Source organism: Argopecten irradians, chromosome 6 (assembly GCF_041381155.1).
Source record: "Argopecten irradians isolate NY chromosome 6, Ai_NY, whole genome shotgun sequence".
Classification (NCBI taxonomy): domain Eukaryota; kingdom Metazoa; phylum Mollusca; class Bivalvia; order Pectinida; family Pectinidae; genus Argopecten; species Argopecten irradians.
The window spans coordinates 397,671-423,039 of record NC_091139.1 but is presented as its reverse complement, the minus strand read 5'-3'; the positions used below and the strand labels follow the sequence as shown (position 1 = coordinate 423,039).

Sequence of the window (25,369 nt, the reverse complement as noted above, 5' to 3'; positions counted from 1 at the left end):
ACGGTGGACTATACACTTAAATGACGTCATAACATCCTTGACAATTAATATCGATACGTTCCATTTTACATATGTAATGCAAAAAAAAATGAAAATGAAGTCCTTCACACCTTTGAAAAACTGATAAAAAAACAGGTATCCCAACACTCGTATTAAATGTTTTGATCGATCAGCAACAGACATGCCTCGTGTTGATCAGCCACGGTATTAAATTTCCCCTTAAACATTTCGCATGGCCATGCACTCATGAACTGTGGTGTACTTGCATTCCATTTTAAAATCAGTCAGTAAATTATTGAAGTAGATAGAATCGAAGAACTTGCAGACACAATACTGTAAACATCTTCTGATTACTTAGATGGCTTGATTTTTATAATCATATAACAAGTTTGAATTGTAAATAGTGTTGCAACTTGAAACAGCTAAAATGAATCAATTTGAAAGTAAATTATAACCAGTTTACACAATGTGCTTGATATTGCGCAAATTTGTTGATGTCGAAACCGATAAAACGAGCGTTAATATGATGCACTACAATGGCGGTGTATACTTATCAACTTCTATATTATGCTGTACATTTAAATGCAATTCCTTAGATATTATGAGCTATTATATCAAACTAATGTAAGAACCAGGAAGTTCAAAAGGCCTCGTAATATATTAACAAGTGTATTTACGTATTTGATTTCTGTTTTGGAAAATGGATGAAGAAGGTGCATTAAGGTTTGGTGCATTTTCAGCCTACGTATTTATCAAGTTCTTGAAAATGTATACCATAATGTTATTGTTGGATTGCATAATGATTTCAGTGTTCGTTAATTAATAAAGGCATGTATAAATAGTTTTACTCGCTACAGAGGTAGAGCACTACAGTTACACTTCTATCTCTGATACATTTTAGACAGTTTTGTCATATTCGATTGAAGGGTAATCTTAAAATTGTTATTTCAAAATTCAACCATTTTTATTATTTGAGAGAAACACATTAAAATAGTATGGCCAATTATTTTAATCTTTGCCAATAAGCCTTTTCAAGTCATCAAATTCTCAATAGCATTTTACTTTAATAAAATTAATATCACTTGGCATTTCGTTCTTATTTAGAATCATTCTATATAATCAATACAATTTTGTCATGTAGTATACATGCTTAATATTTACTGTAAATGAGCTATTTATATCTTAACGTTTATTTAAGCGCTTTTCGCACAGTCTTTGAAGTACTAATTCATGTGCAGCACTAAATTCTGTGAAGGGGCATTTCTGTTATTGCACCACCGAATTTCGCTAATATATACATTATAACATTTTCATATTTTCATTTTCCCATTTGTGCTAAAATTTGATTTTGTATGTTTTATTAGTTTAATGTCCTATCAACAACCAGGATAATTTAATGACGTGCCGGGTTTGTTGGAGGAGGAATGCCGGAGCACCCGGAGAAAAAAAAACATCGACCAGAAGTCAGTTCCTGGCAAATGACTAACATGGGATTCAAACTTGCGACCCAGTGGTTGAGAGTTTGTGGTGGTTTGTCGGTACATCCGAACCAATCGGCCACCGCACCCCCTGGCATTTTGCTAAAATTTGACTGCGCTGAAATATGAAACAAGTTTAATAAGTAGATGTCATTATATTTATCATAGTTGGAAAATTTGTGCATATTGATTTTTGTATCAAAATAATAAATTATAAGCTGAATCAGGTAAACAGGTTTGTCATATCTAGAAAGTTTGACCTAGATTGCATTTGTGTAATTTATTTTTACGAAATTGAACGTACATCCTTTGAATATTTGAAACAGAAGAATTAGACTGAAAGACGTATCAATGACTGATACTGCGTATTCTCCGACTCTTTTTGTACAAATTGGCGTTAGGGATCATGACTAGTGCTTGGTGTGGCACAGATAACGTGAGGTTTGACAGAATCATCATTACGTTTATCGGCTGATGCCTCGTTTTTGTTGCGTTGAGATTATTTGTTTTCTATGTCATAATATGATCATTGTGACTGACCAAGTTATGTCACACCGCTTTGGGAAGAATAATTGTAGAGGAAGGGGAACCGTTTTCCAGGTAGGAGCTAATGTTTGACAAATCCTATTAACATGTGATCAGCTTATAAGCTATTGATCTAGCTGTTCCTGACCTCATCCTTTCTTTCGACATTCCGTTCAGTATTTTATTGTTTGAGTTGTTTGTCCCTAACAATGTTTATATCCCTACCAATATCTATGGGAATTCCTGCTTATTTCAGCTCTGACATTTTTGTAGTGTGTTTCTGTGATATTTCTTAGCATGCAGCTGTTTCAAATACTTCATTGTACCAATTTATTAGATGAGTTAAGACATTATTAATTTGTTTAAAACATGTTGATAATCAATTTATTTTCAATAGTTAACGAAAGCTGTCAAGATATGACAATCTGACAATATCTGTTGTGCAATAACGAAATGAGTCGGTTTGTTGCTGAAATTAAACAAAAAATGCAATAATTGAACTATTCTGTTAATTGTGATGGTTTGATTAAATCAATTAACTTATCTACACGGGAAACCAATCGGTAAATGAGTATATTATCTATTGTCCTAAGGTGTTTCCATGCCAACATTATTTATAAGCATCGATGCCCCTAATTTGCAATTTCGTCGGGATTTGAAAGAAAAATGTTTGCAAACAGTGTTTTTCTTTTTTCTCTAACCAAATTGAGTACCTGGTTTTGCGAGTAAGCTGCATCTAATTTCACCAACGGTGTATACAGCATAGTTGTAAAATACAGAGCAATGTTATAACACTATAATAATTTACAATTAAATGTATATGCTGCTATACAAACACATGATCACTTGGCATATCGCATATTGCATATGTATAGGATCTTCAATAAGTGTTCATTTCATATGAGCTTCTATCACATAATCCGCCTAATACCCAGTGATTTCGTGTGTCATTTGTTTTATGAATTATGTATGCTTGCATATGTCACTTGTGCAATATGACCTGGATCAATTTTCATTGGTCGTACCGAGCAGGAAACTCATTGAAGCGTCATAACAGAAACAATAAAGTGACGTTAGGAATGATGACGTGACGTCAGGATTTCGGGGACGGCGAAACAACATGGCGACATCCCCTCGATTTTTGCAGTACATTTTTACGTGAATTTTTCGGAATGTATGTTGTTGTAGATGCCTCATATGAAATGAACACTAATTGAAGATGTTTTCATGGAATATATTTGTGGTCTATTTTTGCCTTGGCTAGCAAAAATCAAAACTTCGACACATGTTTCATAAAATTTCATATGAAATTACAGATTTATAATACCATGTGATAAAAATGTAGATGTTACTTAACACATAATGACCTGGACTATCCTCATAATCATATAAATACACCAAACATACAAGTGACATATATGGCATATTGCTAAGAATCAACAGTGTTATAATTTCGATTATAAGGTGTTTTTTGTAGTTTTTAATCATTTGTTTGCTATTATATTGGTTGATAAAACTCTCCCACTATCCTTGTATAGTGTCGTAGATGTTTGTGGCGCTATCAACTTTTGTCTCCTCCAGTTCCTGATAGTTGCGACTGTCATCATTGTAACCTATAAAACATTACAACAATAAAAGCAAGGTAGTTACTGTAATCAAACTTTTTTCAGGTGCGATTTATTTTCGCGAATTTCGCTATTAATGCAAATTCGCGAAAGTTTATCTCCATGAAATCAATATCTTCTACAATTCTTGCACAATTAAGTTTAAAAGTATTTGCATTCAATTTAAAATCTGCAAAACTGAATCGCCGGGAAATTGCTTTGAAGCGGAAATCGCGAAATTTAGTAGCCACGAAAAGTTGGTTAACAGTACTTCGTCCACGCATTACCTACTGCAAAGATGTTAGCTAGCACTTGGAGTTCAGGAGAAATAAGAAATGTTTTTAGATTATCTCAGCAATTTTGGAATTTTCTATCTGGTATAATAAGAAAAGTATAGTGAATTGCAGTGACATTGGTAACATATGACGACAAAGCGTTTCACTTGTTTCTTATCGTTGATATTTTTTATTCAGGTTTAACAAGTAAACCTATTTGATATAACCACATTCATTTGAACCAATGTGAATATTACTTACGGGCTGAAGGTATTTCATATGTGTCTGACATTTTGGGGGGAGTTTTGGACTTCTTTCTGAAACTGGAATAGTTTTAATGATGTCATCACTCACAAATATAAATGTGATAGTAATTGCAATTATTCTTCGTATGTAATTTAATTTTATGTGTGACATTCATTTGCATTGGTTGCATTGAGGTTATTTTTGCATGGTCTGAAATAAATGTAGCTCGCACACTCTGATGTCACACGCGAAAAAAACGTTTTCACGGGAAGTTTCAAAAGCGGCACAGTCATTGGCTAAACTAAACTACAAAAAAATATCAATACGCCAAACCGAATTTTTCTTTACTTAAAAATACGTAAAAGTTGTCAGTACAATGCCTAAGAAGTATATCACTGATATGTTCAAATTAGATAATAAGCATTAGTATCAGTAATAATGATTATAACTGAAGGATATCCTTGAAAAAATGTCACAATTGTCGAAATATAACATTGAATTAGTTGCATTAATTTTGATAATTTAACCGACATTCACAATTGATATAAATTAACTATATTGAAAAATGCAAAATAATCAGATATCAACTTACAAATGTCTTAGATAAAAGACAACGAATCCAATATTACAGCAAATTGAAATTCCCAGAAGTGTTCCGAAAATTGCGATTACTGTGGCAGTCTTAGCATCCTGTTAAATGGAATTGATAACTAATAGTTCGGTGGCTATAGTTAACTTTGTTACATTACACATTTAGAATTCTATCATAAAGGAATTGTTTTGAAATAATATCCCATCTAAGCATTCCATACATATTTCTCACAGTATATTTATAAATACTTATTTCTTCACAAATATTGATATTCAAATACAGTTTATATTTTAAATGAATGTCAAACAGATATCAAAATATCTTACGAGTGATACTCACACAAAGCATGTTTTATGCATTTTTGGTGACTGCTTTTTCGATATGCATTTAAAGATAATAAGTTTGTCAAACTTACCAAAACCGCTTCATTCTGCTTTTCTGTAGATTGTTCTGAGTAAATAAAATAAATGCTTTAACAACCTTTGGCTGTAAAATTCTCATACCACTTTTCATATTTCTTCTCATATTGTTTTGTTCTCTGTTCTACATTCCACCTCCTATTTATCAAGCAACGGTTAACAAATTTTCTATTAATTCTTCAATTTATAACGTAACATTATTTTAGCGTGAACATCGATTCATCGTCGGAAACGAAATATACCTAGCAATGGTTACTTGGAATTTAAATATTGGGCAGTTCCCCAAAGTCATGTTGAAAACCAGACTGTTAATTTTAGAGATAATGAAAATGAATGTTTAAGTTTAAGGAGTAAAACTTCGTATAGCGTTCGACTAGTTCGTAGGAGAAGACAACATAATTGTTATAACTAAGTGGATAACCTGTATCAGCTCAGTTTTAAAGTGGAGTTTTCTGTATATATTTATGCATAGCTTTCAAAGGAATGAAATATATCAACACTACATCTTTAAATATTTAATAGACATTGTAGTTTATTGTAGAATAAACACTTGGTTAAAACGTTTCTGGGATAGAGGTAATTTTGAAGTTAATGGAAAACTATATTTTATTTGAAAGTTCGTTCAAACCATTAGGAGTTCATGGTCACTAATTATATTCGCTTCATATGAAACAAATATATTGTATAATTTACCGTTTAACGTCATATGTTTCTACGCTTTCAAAGATTTTTCGTCTTTGAGTGCACACCTCATGCAGTGAGTATGCTAGCACTTGAACTAGCGCGCGAACGTAATACGCCTAAAACACAAAAAACAAAAAACAAAAAAACCAAACAGACAGAATGTTAAGGTTTTAACACCTGATAAAATTTGTGATAATTGGTGATGCCTCACATAATAGATGTACTTGAATAAACTAAGTTGATAAAAATGGACATTCACCAAGACTAACATTAACGTACATTTTTTTACTTTTTAAAAATATTGTATAGTTTGTAAATTTTGCACATTATAACAAAAATGTACATTTCATTATAACAAGCCCACAGGGTTCGTAACATATTTCTGTCACCAAACATCCACGTCGATATATTTACTATTTTGCCATGCAAATGGTGGTTGTAACTTTCGACATTCTCATATGATCAAATTGGTATGGTATTATTAATATCTAATATCAGGGATATTGTTGACGTTCTGTTTCTATACACAACGCAATATTTGTTTTGACGGAATAAGTCAATATACTTTATTCAACTTCATTCGAACCTCAAAGTTACGAGAAAAATATATTCAATAAAGTTAAGCAATAATAAACTGCGACAATATACGACACATTTTTTTTTTATTAAATTATTGAAATCGTTAGAATTTCAAATTGATATAGTATACTCTTTAAAGGGACAATTCAGTCCAAGAGTACATTAAAATTTGTATCGGAAACAAACCAGTTATAATAGAAATTAGATTAGTTGTTTTGTTGTGATATGCCAGAAAAGCCAACTGTAGTGAAATGTATGCGAAATGTTCAAACTCGCTTACTGTCCGCCATTACACATAGTGGTCGGATGTCTTGTTTGTCGAACCCTGGTCCTTGCCAGTGCAGTAAAGAAAGTTTTGTCTTGAACTACTCGAATCGCTCTTACAGTAGTGTGTTTACCTTATTAAATGCATGTCCTTGTCTAAAAATAATTTCATCAACTCCGCAGTGGTTATGTATTGCATTTGTTTAACGTGCGTGACTTTGGCTCGGGTGTTGGTACAGCATGCATGTTGTACTCGGTTAATGCTTAATTGTATTGATCAACGATTTGGAATTTCAACGGTACCAATCAAAATACGTAACTATGTCGTGGAATTTGTCAATATTTCTCGATATATATTGCATAAGGAATGTAGAACAATACATTTATGTCATATTTTTGCTTCGTAGTCATGTAACATAATTAGCCTCATTGAATTGTCCCTTTAACGTGTCCAATTTTATCCGATCATGGAACTCCATATTCATGAAAACGAAACTCATTGTATTTTCCGCCTAGCCTGCCGAATAGAATAAAGAAAAGAAGAACACATAATTTCGTCGTTCTAGTGTAGTATCAAAGTAAATCGTTCATATAATAAATATCTTCATTAGTTTACTAACCTGAACTTGTATCACTCGCACATTGGACTGCCTCATTGCAGGAATCACCATGGTAACCAGGTTCACACGCTGCAATGTCAAATATTGTAATTTTATAAATAAAGAGAAAATATATCATTTCATGTAGTCAATCGGCTTTGGTCAGAACAATTATCAGTCATTTTTTTCAAACATGTAGATATATATCACTGTCAATTTAACTGACCATATATACCAGATGCGTGTATATGATATCACAGATAACCAAGAGACAAAGGTGACAAGAGTATGAATAGTGCCCTATCCGGGTCTAGATCTCACTATCTACAGCGCCCAATCGCCTAGTCAAATACACATGCGCTAACACCACTGCCACACCCAATCACTTTCCCATATTTTTTTTTCATAAATAAACAGTATTTTGGTCCATAAAATAGTTTTCAATGAAATATAATTTTGAATATTTGATCTTGATAAACAAAATGGTATTCACATAACAAAATGCTTCAATTTGTATACTGTATTGCAAATTTTATGCTTACCAATAAGTGGTCAAATATTGAATGAAACTGACTTTTTTTTTTCTTTTCGATGAGCAAAAATATATCTGAAAAAAAACCCAATTACCTTCACAACGGCCGCTGTCCATATTACATATCTTGTTTTTACAGTTGTCGGGACAAGGCTGGTCACAGTGGTCACCATGGTAACCGATATCACATTCTAAAAGAAGCATACTGAATGTTAGCGAAGCAATACATGATGGCGCCTGTCGCTCATTCCGACATCTATGTACAGTTACTTAACTTATAACCAAATTCAACCCAAGACTTCATCAACTGCAATAATACAGGGTTTCATCAAAATGTATAAATGCATTCCTGGACCAGAGTTACATGTATTTTCTTGAAATGTAATTTGCCAACAAATCAAAATCAAAATTCTACGGGTGTTAATGCTTAATTGTATTGATCAACGATTTGGAATTTCAACGGTACCAATCAAAATACGTAACTATGTCGTGGAATTTGTCAATATTTCTCGATATATATATTGCATAAGGAATGTAGAACAATACATTTATGTCATATTTTGCTTCGTAGTCATGTAACATAATTAGCCTCATTGAATTGTCCCTTTAACGTGTCCAATTTTATCCGATCATGGAACTCCATATTCATGAAAACGAAACTCATTGTATTTTCCGCCTAGCCTGCCGAATAGAATAAAGAAAAGAAGAACACATAATTTCGTCGTTCTAGTGTAGTATCAAAGTAAATCGTTCATATAATAACTATCTTCATTAGTTTACTAACCTGAACTTGTATCACTCGCGCATTGGACTGCCTCATTGCAGGAATCACCATGGTAACCAGGTTCACACGCTGCAATGTCAAATATTGTAATTTTATAAATAAAGAGAAAATATATCATTTCATGTAGTCAATCGGCTTTGGTCAGAACAATTATCAGTCATTTTTTTCAAACATGTAGATATATATCACTGTCAATTTAACTGACCATATATACCAGATGCGTGTATATGATATCACAGATAACCAAGAGACAAAGGTGACAAGAGTATGAACAGTGCCCTATCCGGGTCTGGATCTCACTATCTACAGCGCCCAATCGCCTAGCCAAATAACACATGCGGCTAACACCACTTAGCCACACCCAATCTCTTTCCCATTATTATTTTCATAAATAAACAGTATTTTGGTCCATTAAATAGTTTTCAATAATATATAATTTTGAATATTTGATCTTGATAAATAAAATTGTATTCACGTAACAAAATGTTTCAATTTGCATACTGTACTGCAACATTTTATGCTTACCAATAAGTGGTCAAATATTGAATGAAACCGACTCTTTTATTTCCTTTCGATGAGCAAAAATATATCTGAAATAAAAACCCAATTACCTTCACAACTGCCGCTGTCCATATTACATATCTTGTTTTTACAGTTGTCGGGACAAGGCTGGTCACAGTGGTTACCATGGTAACCGATATCACATTCTAAAAGAAGCATACTAAATGTTAGCGAAGCAATACATGTTGGCGCCTGTCGCTCATTCCGACATCTACTACAGTGATCTTAACTTGTTTTAGTAAGGGTTGTCATTGTATATAATCAAATTCAACCCAGGCTGTGTGACTTCATAAACTGCAATAATACAGGGTTTCAACAAAATGTATAAATGCATTCCTCGACCAGAGTTTACATGTATTTTCTGGAAAACATAATTTGCCAAAATATCAAAATTAGTAACAATGGTCTCTGTAAATGTCCTTCGGACCCTACATGCAATCAACAACTGTATGCCGGCAAACTCTATCATTATTTGAAGTCATAACAAAATCCATCGATCGATCTTTTATCCAGTTTTCAACTTTCCAAAATATAGATAACAGAATACTATAGGCGCATAAGGGGGAACTTATGTAATGATCCCACATTGTTATTAGCACTTGGAAAAAATATCATTACCTTCACATAGGCCGGTTATCTGATTACACGTGTTGTTCGCCAAAATTAATTTGATTTTTTTTCTGAAACGTAGTGTTTTAATCTACATCAGTGGAACACATTGAGAAAACATGGGGAAAATTATTTAATCTGGCTTTAGAATGTTTGCGGTGAAAACCAAAATGTGTTGTGAAGTTGAAGAATTTGTGTGAAAGTCGACTTTAAAAAAAAAAATCTGTGATCGTATTGAGTTTGGTCAAGCTTTTGGTCACTGTCAATATATTCTTACGGAGATACATTTGTACTGCTTGTCTTTTGTTAACGTGATATATATCAAGCACTTTAGGTCAGAGACAATTATTCACTATTTACATCATTATTTTCAAAAATGCCAACAATCTGAAATAAATAATCAATATGGCCATTAACTGTCTGATTGTCAGGAAGTTATAATTTCATACTGCCGTCCGTTGATTGAATATACCTAAATACAATTCTGGTGTTTTTAACGTTGAGGTCAGAATGTAGTCGCCAAAACCCCGTTTTAGGCAATCGCTATCGTTTTCTGTTAAGGATCAACATCTTTGAGGTTTCAGTATCATTTCAGTCTCGTAGGTCAACGGAGTTTTAATATTTTCAAATATAATTCATCAATACTGTAGCAAGTTGCCATTTGTAAATTTTGTGACAAAATAGACTTCTATTTGATGAAGCAGTTTTGTAAATGAGTATTTTTTCGCTTTGAGTAGAGCTAGTTTTTACCATTGTTTTCTTCAATTGTTTTTACTTAAATCATCACCTAACAACTACAATTTTAGCTGTATAGACGTAATTGTTGCTGTAAAACTTGATTATGAGCAATATAATAGTAATATTTAGCATTTATGTGGAGATGAAACACTTTTGTCACTTAATTTCTACATCTAAGGGTAATTTGAGTAATTCTTTACTCTAAAATATTGAAAAACGTCAAAAAATTAAATGAGGCAAAAAAGTAAGCAAACAGACCCCTAATTTTGTCTGCCTGATGTAGAAAGGGCAACCTTTTCGCCATTGACACGAGCAGATTTTCGAATGTTTAATACCACGACTGTTTCTATAAATAATGCAATATGACAACAATGGCTAAATATTATATAGTAGGTGTAGCATATCTTGCTATTTTGTGGGAAAACGAGAGTCTTACCAAACAAAACTACTATCTTGTTAAAGCAGACAATTGTGATATAAATCCTGCTTACATTCATCTATATATCGAACAACTCATTAGGAAAAAATCATTTTAATATATGATGCATATAGTAAAAACGACAAAGTATACGTAATATCCAATATTTTGTCAAATAGATAGGTCACTTTGAGTGGCAATAGCTCAAAAACGAGCAAACGGAAATATGATTTTTCTTCCAATTTCTTTTATCGTCTGAACTCAAAGATCTATATGAGAAAAAAAAATTAATACAGGAAACTTCTCAGAAGTGTACATCCTTTATCCCATGCTTATTTATAACACATTCAATTGCAGCATTGCGATACAAATTATACAATCAATACAAATATTGCATAAATATCAATTTCCAAAGATGGATATACTTGCTTGTGCAGTTACCGGAAGGACATACGTGGTCACCACAATTCAGTGGGCAATTGCAGAATGTACCGGAAAATCCGGATGAACAACCATCTGAAATAAAAAAGATATATCTGGTGATGTATTCTCTGTTTATCATGAAATTGTAATATGTTTTTTTACTGTTGTTTGTAAATTGAATAGGCTAAAAACCGACATTTTCTTTTAGACAAAATAACATTTTGGGGCAATATCTAATATTAATATCTCCTCTTTATAGATTTTGAAATTAAAAGCCATCTCATATTTCCGGAAATCAAACAAAATCGAAACAAGTACTTACTTGTACAAATACCCGACGATTTGTCACATGTGTCACCGTTACAACCAGAAGGACAAGGTGTACAGGTTGGTCCGTAATATCCATTATTACAATCTAAAACACAAATCAAGCAACAACTTGTAAGTGACCAGGTTGTGTTAAAATGTTTATTAAATGATCTAAGTGAACCCCAACATGAAATGTATAGTATGTGTAGAGAGCAACGTCTTTTTATCCGTGAAGCATGGGTTTGCAAGCAAGCATGAATGCTTTGCATAATCAATACTTTCATAGTTCTAAACTCTAGCAATGTTTCCATTCATCTTTGTAAAAACAATATTTAAATAATGATAGCACCATTCAAGTAACATACTTTAAACCTACCACCATCGTAATTTGACTTCCATTTTCATTGGCATTGCCCGTATACATAATAATGTCATAGTGACAATTGATTTGTCAATGTTTTAAAAGATTGTCAAATAAATTTTTAAAAATGTCCATATTAAGAACAATAAACAGATTGCCAATAGTCTGTTTAACCTCTCAAATTGCTTGTCATTATTCAACTGGTTTACATTATGTGACGTCACCAGGAAAACAGGAGCATAAAATTAGAAAATTATTCGGTTAAACAGCGTTTACGTAAACATTACCATTGATGCCTTTTACTAATTAACTACGTAGTCATACATTTATCTTTGATATTCCAGAGGCTACTATCACTGTCGTTATACCCTCCACTGGGCTATGTCATAGTAAATCTGAAGGTAGATCAAGAGAGCAAAAAGTGACTAATCACAAGTCTGCAGATATTTCATTTGAAAATCACAGAGAGCGAAGTTCAAATCCAAAGCCATGCAACGTAACGTTTTATGATAGTTGTTGTCGGACACAAAGCCTTCAGGTTTGCTATACCAAGTCCAGGGGTGCATGTCATGAACGTGATAATAATACCTGGAATATCGAAGATTTCGTACAGTTTGCAACATTTTATCTTCCATTAATGATGGGATAAAAATGATTGCAATATATAATTAAAAAAATAACATAATATAAAGATAATAGTTAATGCTCAATTAAAAAAAATACTATGGGATGACACATATATATCGCCAAATATTCGGACATTTAGAGTACCAAATACTCCAAAATATCAAGGATTATCTTATGCATGAAATACCGTTTATCTTTAGTTATGACATAGTTTTGCCTCACAACTAATACATTTGTCAGTTTCTTTAAGGTAGATAACAACATAGTATCCTGTTTTTTATGTGAAATCATTATGAGGATTTATATAGGGTTTGTGGCAATGTAATATGAATGTAATACTCATCAGTTACATTATATCACATGTCATGTCTCGTTGCATATATAATTACTGTATTTGTTCATACCTAGCTACATAAACATACTCATTCATGGTCGTATTTTTGTTGACCACGTAAATTTGTCAACATAATCTTGAATTTACTGTTCACCAGACAATGGAAAGCTCAAGTTCATACTTATCAAACCAATTTCGATATATGTGCATGTAATAAAATGGACATGTATGCATTTTCAATAAATGTATCAATATACTTGAACATTGTCCTGTGGAACATTGGTGGTCACCACAATTTGTTGGACATCTGCAGAATACGCCTGAATATCCGGGTAAACAGCCATCTGAAATACACACACAATTATGGTAATCAAATTGTGAGGATTTGTGTGTTTTATAATATTGCTGTTTTCTGGGTTATCATCGTTTTTAAACAAAACTTAATATAGTGTTAACTTTTTATTTCATATCAGAAGTGAAATACAATAGAAAATCTAGAAATAGTACATGAATGACCGAAGCTCTGACATAAAGTATTGATTTACTTAGTTTAACGATAGACGCGTGGTATGATCAGATTTGTTTTCCTATTTTAAATGTTTTTTTTTTCTATCTTGAATGTAAAACTTTCTTACCATGACAATGATAAAATATTGCGATTAAAATTTCTCCTCTCTGTTCATGATATAACATAATATTTATATGCAGATCGATGTTGACGTATAAAGCCCTAATCAATTCGATTACATGGTAGAGGATCTTTCTTTTACAAGTCGTAAAAGGCTTTAAACCTGGTAATAATTGGGTTTCAAATGGTGTTTTATCATATTTGTCAGTATGCAAATTTCAAATTAATCAATAATTATAGGTCAGAGTTATTAATTATAGGGTATCGCAATTCATATATTAGTATTCTATCTATCATACGGGTACATGTAAAAGTGCGAAACAAAAGCAAAACCAAGCGAAAAAAATAGACGAAACAAAAGGAAATCCTTACAAACCTTACAAATATCCATAGATTTCTACGCGCAGTATTACATCCATTTTTATCATTTTCCAGTCATTTATGTATTTGTACACGTGAACCCTAATTAAATAAAGTTAGTGTCAAATGTATAAAGCAAAACCTGACGATATTAGATAAATCGACAACACAGTTATAATTTGTTTGAATAGTGCTTAATGATGGAGGGTTCTATAAAACAATATTTGTTTAGCAAAATATTGCATCATTTTTATACGTATTTATTTACTCTTCGTTCTCCATATTAATCAGTTTCTATTTTTTGCAATTTGAAATATTATTTACACTTGCATTATTACAGGCAACAGTAACACAGAACACCAATTAGAAAATAATTTGATATATTATATTTAGTTTAATTTTAGTTGTCGTATAACCGATTGTTCTCTAGCATGTTTGTCGCGTGACATCGTCTTGAGCTAATGCCATTTTAATTTTGTAAGCTGTTTCTTCAAAAGTCGTTTTACCAGAACAAGCTCCTGATGTACTATTACAGGTATTCCCCGCACAGTTTGTAGGGCATCGAACGCAACTGTTACTAATTTTGTAATATCCAGAGCCACAAGTATCTGAAACGAAATATTGAAACTAATCTGTATAACAGATACGTGTTTTCTCTCTATCCAAAACAATAAGCAACAATGATATTGAACTTCTAAATTGTGTATTGCACCGTGTGTTATGCCTGTTTAATGGTTTGAAAATTGAAATAAATTCACATCTATAAATTTACGAAAGACATACATACCACACACCCCGGATGTGGGATGGCACAAATCATCAAGACAGTTTAGGCAGTCATCATTACAATGTCCATTTCCATACTTCCCAAGGATACAGCCTTTAATATATAACATGAGCATTAGAATAAGGATAGGTTCAGAATAGATAAGAACAATAAAATGTGCACACCAAGGAATTTAACTGACCTCCTTTCTTTTGAACCCCTTAATTTATTATAGTTTTTACCTAAATGCATATCATTTTATGTATATTTTTAATTATCTTTAAGGTAGAAGGTGTCATCTGGATTCGTTGGAGGACACGTTCCTTTATTTATCTATTTGTGTTTATTGTTAATATACATTAACCACAAATAATGCATGAGATACATAATTATGTCACCCTTTTCGCAGAAGGTCGATTGGAGATGCATTGAGGAAGTATAAGTTCAATGCATTGCTATTTTTATGATAACGCGGGCTCCATTGAGAAAAAAAAGTTTCAAAATACATTTTGTTTAGAAAAAATGATCAGCAAAAATACCTACTCAAATTTAAATCACCTTCATTTAATAACACTTTTATCCCCGAATTTTGCTCTGAAAATGCTATATCTGGTAAATTCGATGTTATCCTTTATGTTAAATTTTATGTTTTTCATTTATTCTTTTTTCAGGTTATATTTGAATTTTGATTTATGTATGTACATCATACAATTATAAATTACATTTTAACTTTTTTTCTTGAAAATATTGGTAAGCTTAAAAAAGGGTTTTAACGATTTTGCGCTGTGGAATTTGAATCGCATTTCGCGATCAAAGTAATGTTGCGAAAGTCTGTCCTCTTTAATATTGTTTACATTAAGAAATCCACTAATTATCTATTTATTTATTTTTTTTTTGTTTTTTGCAAATCCCCACTGTCTCAAGGCTTTCTTTAATATTTCCATTTTGGAAAATTGGTTTTAAAGAAAACCAAGCCAAAATAGCAGACTCTTTTGCAATAATAAGGTTGCCATGAAATTATGTTCAAGGGGAGCTCAAGTTAACTATTCAAACAGGTGTGGATTTCAATAGCAATGAACCCAATAGAACATATTTATACATGTAGTTACCACAAGTTTAATTTATATCAACCACAAACATCTGTATTATTTCTTTCAACCATATATTTTCGTACTTTTGAACATCAATCTGGCTACAAAGAAAAAATAAATATATAAAATAAATCTATGGCTAGGATACATAATACAACCTATGAAAATGACCGATTTTCCACATACATGATACGTTTGTCTGCTGATTACAACGAACCGTCAGCATAGGGCAAACCATCTTTAATGTTGCCATGTACCCTATTGAACTGTTTATGCTTCATTATACAAACCAGTCGATGCTTTGACTTCCGTTGTCCGTATTAAATCACATATTTCAGGAGGGCAGAGTCTCTAGTGCATTGATTTACAAATAATGAAGGGATAAAAAGCGGATTATTGTGCTGTTTTACGTACCATTAACATACCCTTGTGGTTTTTTTCAAAGGAAATCACTAGCAATCTAATAGTCTTTGACTTTTTTGGCTACCTAGTTCGCCCTTTCATTTCTTATTTATAGTGCTATGATTTGCTTACTCATATGACCCAATTTAACAAAGTCATTCATAAGCTTTATTCATTACACAAGTGTAACATTACCACTTATCTGTGTTGTAAATGGTTCATTCAGGGGGAATAGTGTTCGCGTATACGCGTTTTACGTTAACATACATATAATTCATTCTACGTACCATTAACATACACCTCACATAATTCCAAAAATGCCCAAGTCGAGTACCACGTGTAGGTGTATGTCCGGCGGTCAGAATAGATGGTCAAATACCGGGCGACACCTCGACAAGGTACATTCTGATTTGCGTATACCAGTGCTAGACTAGCAGTGCTGTCCTGGTAACAACGCACTCCTGACTTCCAGTTGGCGGTATTAGACAGGTAGATCTGAAACCCGGCTAGACGCTTTAGATAGCCGTCGACTGCAATGTAAGAATATTATTAATTACAGTTATATCACATATACAGAATTAATATTATTCAAGTGTGCCCATGTATTAAAAGCCTAAAAGAATAATAGCTACTAATTGAAGTTAATGTCAAGTCGGAGACACAATTAAAAGGGGGTAAAATGGATGGTCAAGAATGTAGTCTCATGATAAGGGAGATAGATCATGATTTTTTCATGCAGACGCTTAAGTTATGCCAGTGTCCCAAGCTCTTCAAGCATTTGAATGACCGCGATTTGATTAATATCCCCTTTTCTGAAGTTTGAATTTATGAATAAATTATTTTATTAGTTTAAAAAAGAACAATTCTAATTATCCCATTAACCTTATATTGCTATTTTATGATATATATATATTGATTAAACATTGTTATTCATTTTAAAACTAAAAGTATTGACATCTAGATTATATTGTAACAGGAAAACCTACAGTGAATGTATAAAAAATATATATAATAAGGGAGATAACTCTATTGTGATTAACGTCGTTTTCAATGAAAAATGAAGGTTTTATGGTGCTAAAAATGCTCTATTTGGAAACATTGTGGTTCAATTTTCTTGAAAATTGACAGAATAAAAGCAACTATGTCACTTTTTAGTCTATTACTTTTCTAAAAAAATTGAACTTCAAAATTTTGACCTATTCTTATTTTTGTGAGAATGTTTTAGGTAATTTACATGCCTCTTTTTTTAATTTCCACCAATAATTATCACTTAAAATTAATTATGACGAGAAGTAAAGCATTTTTTCTTGAAAAAGCATTGAGATATATCATATCAATTAAGCAATACATATATCATAGAACATTTTGTTAAAGATTTTTATTTGCGGGGCGGATTTAGTGCAGACTAATGCTGTTATTTCATGTTTAGAAACTATTAAAAAAAGACAAATTTGAATTTTGATTTAGAAAAAATGGATGGTTCAATTTCTTCGAAACTTTGACAGAAGATTCATAACAACATATTTACTTCATAAAACAAATATAAAAAATATTGAACTACGGGAAAATTTTGGGGGATGTGAGACTACCACCTTAAACTCTACTTTTCCACAAAAATTTTAAATATTCAAAAACCTATTTCCTAACTCCTAATAGTTTTAAAAGCACAATGTTTTATAAGTTGACACATTTCTTGACATGATAAGATCAACATACAAAATGTTTTATTAACACTATTGTGCATATTAATTCATACGTAACTATTTTAAATAAAAATAGTTTTTTACGTATGAATTAATATCTTAAAACGGATAAGGAGGTAGCTATGTTGTGGTCTGCGGAGGAAATGACTAATTCTCACACCAAAGTAATAAGACAATTTAGAATTAGCATTTTGATTCACAAAGATCGCCAGAATTTAGTTGCAACATAAAAACATTAAAAACCCACAAAAATCTAAGACTAATATGTTTTTATAGATACCCATTTTCAAATTTAACATGCAATTGCATATTCGTTTTTAAAAAAAATTACATTTAAGAAATCGAATACAAGTTGTATTATAATATCAAACATCGTGAACAGTTAATTCAAACGGTCTTTTTGACCATTGTTATTTATCAATATTAGTAAATATATTCAAAAAAATATTTAGCAAAATAAGACATTTATCATTCCATTATATATCTTGATTTGGTCAAACTTTTATTGCATACCGTTTCCACAAAACATCAGCGTATTTGTAAATCAACTGTATCTGTACTAATATTTTAGCGCATAATTAAAATAAGATACAGTTGTACTTACTTCTATATATGATATGCACGGTTTCTATTACAGACTGTTGTTGTAGATCTACCTGCCACCAGGCCTCTGTATTAAGGAAATCCGTGTGTGTACAACAGTCTGACCCTAAGAACTGTGACGTACATCCATCTACGGCCTTAGAGCTGCCATAGTTTATATAGGTAGAACTCTGGCTCGTGAGTTTACCATTAGCAAGGTTTTCTGAAACAGCAATTTAATTCAATGTTTTTGTATAATATGGTATCTGTTCTATATATAATACATCTTTATATAATTAATGAATATTACTCATTTGTGTTTCGTTATCACTGTTAGCTTTATGACTAATATAATATCCACAATGCCATGTCTTGGTGAATAAAATACTAATTACGACCTCGATAATACGGTTCACATTGTTGATACCAACACGTTCCCCGGGAAAACAATCTTGACTGTTGGCTAAACTGTAAATGACTCCCAAGAGAATTACAGCATGGTGAGGAACTGTTTTAACATAATTGGGCTATAGTTTGTTCTGTAACCTTTCTACAGACATTTGCAATACATACGCCGTACAGCCCATTTATCTATCTATTGCCATGATTAATGCAAATGGTCATGATTCTATCACCTACGTCGACATATCTTAAGTTGAGTTGTCCCTTGGATAAAATCTTGCCCCTTTTTTATTTTTTCTATACATCATAAGAGATTGCTTGGAAAAGGGAAAAAATCTGATACATTAGACTATTGTTCAATTTAGTTATAATTCAGGAAAAATAATCAATCCACAAGGGATAAAAACAAACATGTGTGCTGCATGGTATGTGATCATTTTTATATTAAAAATAGAAAAAAAAAAATAATTCGGTTTATTTAATTATTTTTACTTCATACTTAATCTGATTTTTTTAAACCGAATTTCATTGAAAATCCTATGTGATCGTGACGTCAAAATATCAATAGTGACGCTGCGTATTGACGTGAACCGCGGATCCACACAAATCAAAAGCATTTCATTCTATACTTCTATGATTCAGCATGTGTGCATTTAAGAGGTAAACTATATATTATATTGGATATATAACATGAAAGCATATGATGGGAAACGTCACATAGAAAAAAACCAAAAAACAATTCGTGCGAAGAGCGATATGTACATGCAATTAATTATATGCATTACTTGCATATTTGTGTTGTGAACGATTATTTATGAGTAGTTTCAATGTCCTTGTAATAGAAACAATAAGGAAGTGTGAAAATAATCTTGGCAGGTTCCTACTTTATATCTTAAGTTTATAAAATATTTGTAATCGGGTGGTATGGTGGTTAAACAAGCCTATTTTCACCTAGTCGGCCGGTATTCGATTCCCGGCATGGACTTTAAAAGATCACGGTCACTTCCTGCCTGATCACGTATTTTTTCTCCTGAAACTTTGGTCCGGGTTCCTTCCACTAAGATCCACTTTTATAAGCGCCATCGAAAGTGATTTGTATAAGTCTGTACAAGTTTCGCATTCGATTTAAATAAACAATATGTATATGAATATGTATCATACAATTCATTAAAATTCATTACATGTACGTCGTTTAAACTTGATATGCTACAACACTAATTGATTCAAATGCAATTGTCATTAAGTTTATATATTATGTAACTAGGCAAAATATTTGACATGTTATATTTAATTTAGCAATCTATTGGAAGCCATCAGGCTGGTTGTATAAGCTGTGTAAATCATTCAAATAGACAGACAAACATAAACATTAGTTACACAACATAATTCATGCACCGTAAACGTTTGTTTTTATACCTTATGTATGTTCATATGTAAACATCCCTTCTTGACTCACTTTCCAATTACTTATTACACTGTAAAGATGTGAAATGATATTGTAGACCACATCTTGGTTTCATGGTCTGACCGTATGTAATCAATGTAGATGTAAATAGAAATCATTTTGAGCTCTTATTTATACTTGTAAAATTAAAACCTATTCATTGAAAGTATGTTATTCTTACAATGTTGGTAATTGTTGGTGGTGAATAACCTATCAAAAGCTCTTCTTGCATCGTAAATATCACAGCACATATAACTTTAAAGAGTTTGCAATGTTTTTTTATTTATATATACAGCTCTATATATCATACTAACATTTAAATGTGTCACATCCTTTAAAATCATCAGAGCATAACGTTAACAATATTCAGTCGAGCATAACATTAACAATATTCAGTCGGAGTAATAGCTCTATCAATAACGTGTACATTGTGATTGACTGGAACACTGGTTCAGTCTACCTCTTTTCTCTGACCTACATTAATTTAAATATCAGAGTTCCTTATCACTTCTAGATGTCCTGTCATATAAACATCAACGCTAAAGACATTATTTGTTATCTGCATTTTTACGATATCGATACAAATCTTTGCTTATATGATAATACTCCAAAGACATCATCTTTGTCTACTTACGTGACGCCCTCACGGCCGTGAAGATGGACAGTAGTGACCAGATGACCAGTAGTGACCAGATGACCAGTAAATAGGACATGATAAACGCAATATCCGACAAGCAGCATTACCAGTTATAATATAAACCAGGAAGCTCATGGGGCCCAGAAACCGGTTTACACAGATATGAATCGCGTAAAAATGTTCACGGATAGGCCTGTCATGTTTACACAAAGGGTATACCTGCTTCATAATCACATTGTAATACACTAGTCTGCAGTTCTGATGAATGATCAGTAAAATAGATGTTAGAAAAGGTATATTGTTTTCGTGTGGCGCCATGTGCATTCCGTACGTGGTTGTTTGACTTGGAATATATTTCACACTAGTATAAGTTAAATGTTACAAATGACACCTCGTTAAAGCTTGTGTGTTTTGTTATTAAGGCTCCGTATATATACTGATTGATGTTTAAGCTCTATATATACGATGGTTCATAAAATAGAATAAGAGCGAGGTAGCAGACGTTTTGTCATTAAAATGATGCTACTCATAAAATATAAAATGTACTGAATACTGAACATAAATAAGACGGAAACTACGACATCTTCATGCTATTGTTGCTTCACATTTTTATGCAGACAATCTAGCTGGTTTTAATTCGTTTAAGTATACGATAGTGGTCTAGATGATATTAGGATAAGCAACGTCTCAATTTACAAATCGTATCTGTTCATAAAAGATATCAATAAGGTATATTCAAACTGGTTAAACCTGGAATTAAAATGAACTTTATCTAGTTATGTAGTCAGTATTTTCCCAACCCATATACTCCACATTTTCTCAGCCTATACTTCACAGGATTTTCTCTGACCTCAAAAAAGGGTATTCTCAACCTTTTGTCAACCTAGATAAAGAAACGATGTAAATGTACAATATACAATGACGTCATAACGACGGTGACTATACACTTAAATGACGTCATAACATCCTTGACAATTAATATCGATACGTCCATTTTACATATGTAATGCAAAAAAAATGAAAATGAAGTCCTTCACACCCTTTGAAAAACTGAAAAAACAGGTATCCCAACACTCGTATTAATGTTTTGATCGATCAGCAACAGACATGCCTCGTGTTGATCAGCCACGGTATTAAATTTTCCCTTAAACATTTTGCATGGCCATGCACTCATGAACTGTGGTGTACTTGTATTCCATTTTAAAATCAGTCAGTAAATTATTGAAGTAGATAGAATCGAACAACTTGCAGACACAATACTGTAAAAATCTTCTGATTACTTAAATGGCTTGATTTTATAATCATATAACAAGTTTGAAATGTAAATAGTGTTGCAACTTGAACCAGCTACAATGAATTAAAGTAAATTATAACAGTTTACATAATGTGCTTGATATTGCGCGAATTTGTTGATGTCGAAACCGATAAAACGAGCATTAATATGATGCACTACAATGGCGGTGTATACTTATCAACTTTTAAATTATGCTGTACATTTAAATGCAATTCCTTAGATATTATGAGCTATTATATCAAACTAATGTAAGAACCAGGAAGTTCAAAAGGCCTCGTAATATATTAACAAGTGTATTTACGTATTTGATTTCTGTTTTGGAAAATGGATGAAGAAGGTGCATTAAGGTTTGGTGCATTTTCAGCCTACGTATTTATCAAGTTCTTGAAAATGTATACCACAATGTTATTGTTGGATTGCATAATGATTTAAGTGTTCGTTAAATTAATAAAGGCATGTATAAATATTTTTACTTACTACAGAGGTAGAGCACTACATTTTGCACTTCTATCTCTGATACATTTTAGACAGTTTTGTCATATTCGATTGAAGGGTAATCTTAAAATTTATTATTTTTCAAAATTCTATTATTACCAATACAATTTTGTCATGTAGTATACATGCTTAATATGAACTGTAAATGAGCTATTTATATCTTAACGTTTATTTAAGCGCTTTTCGCACAGTCTTTGAAGTACTAATTCATGTGCAGCACTAATTTCTGTGAAGGGGCATTATTGCACCACCAATTTTTTTAAGTTTAATAAGTAGATGTCATTATATATATCATAGTTGGAATTTGCATATTGATTTTTGTATCAAAACAATAACGTGCACCTTTAACAATTAATGAATTTGATGTTTAAACTAGTGTCGCAGTTGAGTTCACACAGTGTCAGGATGTGATCAGCTGAATCAGGTAAATAGGGTTGTCATGTCTAGACAGTTTGACCTAGATTGCATATGTGTAATTTAGTTTTACGAAATTGAACGTACATCCTGTGAATATTTGTAACAGAAGAATTGGACTGAAAGACGTATTAATGACTGATACTGCGTGGGTAATGTTTGACAAATCCTATTAACATGTGATCAGCTTATAAGCTATTGATCTATTCCTGACCTCATCCTTTCTTTCAACATTCCATTCAGCATTTTATTGTTCGATTTGTTTGTCCCTAACAATGTCTATATCCCTCCCAATATCCATGGGAATTCCTGTTTATTCCAGCTCTGATATTTTTGCAGTGCATTTCTGTGATATTCCTTAACATGCAGCTGTTTCAAAGACTTCATTGTTCAAATTTACAAGATGGTTTAAAACAATATTAATTTGTTTAAAAATATGTTGATAATTCAATTTATTTCCAATAGTGAACAAAAGCTGTCAAGATATGGCAATCTAACAATGTCTGTTGTGTAATAAGGAAATGAGTCGGTTAGTGGCTAATGTTAAACAAAAAAAATGCAATAATTGACCTATGTTGTTAATTGTGATAGGCTTGATTAAATCAAGTTCACTTATCTTAACGGAAGACCAATCGGCAAATGAGCGTCAGATGACGTTAGCATACCACGACAAAATGTTGGTGGAGCTATATCATACTACCTACACTATACCTGAATTGGCGTCGTGCTCCTTACGCAACACAAAGTACACCAATTATCTGCACTACCATAGTCGCGTTATTGGCGATAGCAAGAACGATAAAATTACTATCACTGCTTCGTGCTATTATCCGGCGACCTCCAGCCAATATACCTGCTGTCATCATCTGTAAAGCTATCCGGGTATTTGCTTCATCATGAGTGCAATGATCCAAAACGGCTGTGTTCAAACCCAGCTGACGAACTTACACATGTGACAAATTTAGTTGTGTGAGCTCTTTATCTTAAATGAAATACGTTGTAACTGTGATTCCCCACTGATTTAGAGTATACACCACACAATGTCAACAAGTCATTACTATCTATTCACGAAATAATGTATGGTATGTTTTAAAATGCTGTCACACGCTATAATCTGAATGTGAACCAGGTTAAAGACACTGGAGTGAATGTTCTCAGTTTATCATCTACTAAAAAAAAGAGACTAATGAAAACTTACATGGTTCTGTCCAGTGGACAGGTATATCTCAACCCGAGTGAAAGATTTAGGTATGTCAACCCGAGGCTTGCCGAGGGTTGACGGCCAAAATCTTTCACAAGGTTTACGATATCCCTGTCCACTTGACAGACCCATGTTTGATTCTTTTTCTCCCATACTCATTTGAAAAATATGAAATTCCCGTTGCTTTCCAGCTTTTTCATCGCGTCATGATCAAGGAACTTCGATATGCGTCAAAATTGATGACGTCACCGACAATGCACGCCGTGGCTATGCCGCATGTATTGATGACGTCACGCTATTGTCTAGCGCGTGTGTGAGCTGTCTTACACCCCCCTGTGTAAGGCAGAGTTTTTTTTCCCTAGCAGCCACGGGATATCCCTGTGAAGTATGGGAGAAAACAACACTAATACTGACGTAAGGAATTATCAATACACCAACTTAAACTTTCTAAACACGGTACAGAAATACTAATCATATTTTTTTACATATCAAAGTTACAAAAGTATGTTCGTATTAGTGCGCAAGTGAATAACGATATAATTCGGAAAGGTGACGGTTGTGTGGTGAATTCAATATTCAATATTCAATATCTCCCCGAGTATTATCATATTTATGTTTACGAGCCAAATCAGAACACTGGGTTTGAACTGTATACGTCCACTTAAAAGACATTTGTAGTTTATCTATTCCATGTATAAAACAAAATAAGTTATTTAGAAGTATTTTCGTGTTTCATTAATCATCATCATATTTCCTTCTTGATGTTTATATCGTAATACCTCGCACTGATAATAATCAACATATTTACCCACATAAAATTGTATGTATTTATAATAAATGACGAAATGGGTATTTATTTGAAATATCCGTGATTACCATGGGATATATAATTTAAACTAAATCGATAACGGAACGAGTATAGAAAAGTTACGGTTGATTATGAAATAATCGTGTTCAGTGGGATGGAATTTACTCTCAGTTCATAGTTA

The 25,369-nt window shown here is 32.4% G+C and overlaps 1 protein-coding gene across 2 annotated transcripts; it reads right to left on the bottom strand.

The window, feature by feature from the left end:
- Positions 1-1,697: 1,697 nt before the first annotated feature.
- LOC138324668 (cell death abnormality protein 1-like) lies at positions 1,698-21,809 on the bottom strand. Of its 2 annotated transcripts, XM_069269705.1 has the most exons (14): positions 20,974-21,799; positions 18,516-18,716; positions 16,496-16,738; positions 14,737-14,829; positions 14,456-14,557; positions 13,219-13,305; positions 11,653-11,745; positions 11,337-11,423; positions 9,193-9,288; positions 8,582-8,650; positions 5,136-5,170; positions 4,721-4,818; positions 4,144-4,205; positions 1,698-3,616 (listed from the first exon to the last, which is right to left on the bottom strand). In XM_069269705.1, exons 1-14 carry the CDS (start codon positions 21,050-21,052, stop codon positions 3,528-3,530), a joined length of 1,434 nt encoding a protein of 477 aa, XP_069125806.1. In that variant the 5' UTR covers positions 21,053-21,799; the 3' UTR covers positions 1,698-3,527. The 2 variants fall into 2 exon arrangements, with proteins under 2 accessions (XP_069125806.1, XP_069125808.1); XM_069269707.1 differs by lacking the exon at positions 16,496-16,738 and having other exon boundaries at positions 20,974-21,809.
- Between the last annotated feature and the right edge of the window lie 3,560 nt (positions 21,810-25,369).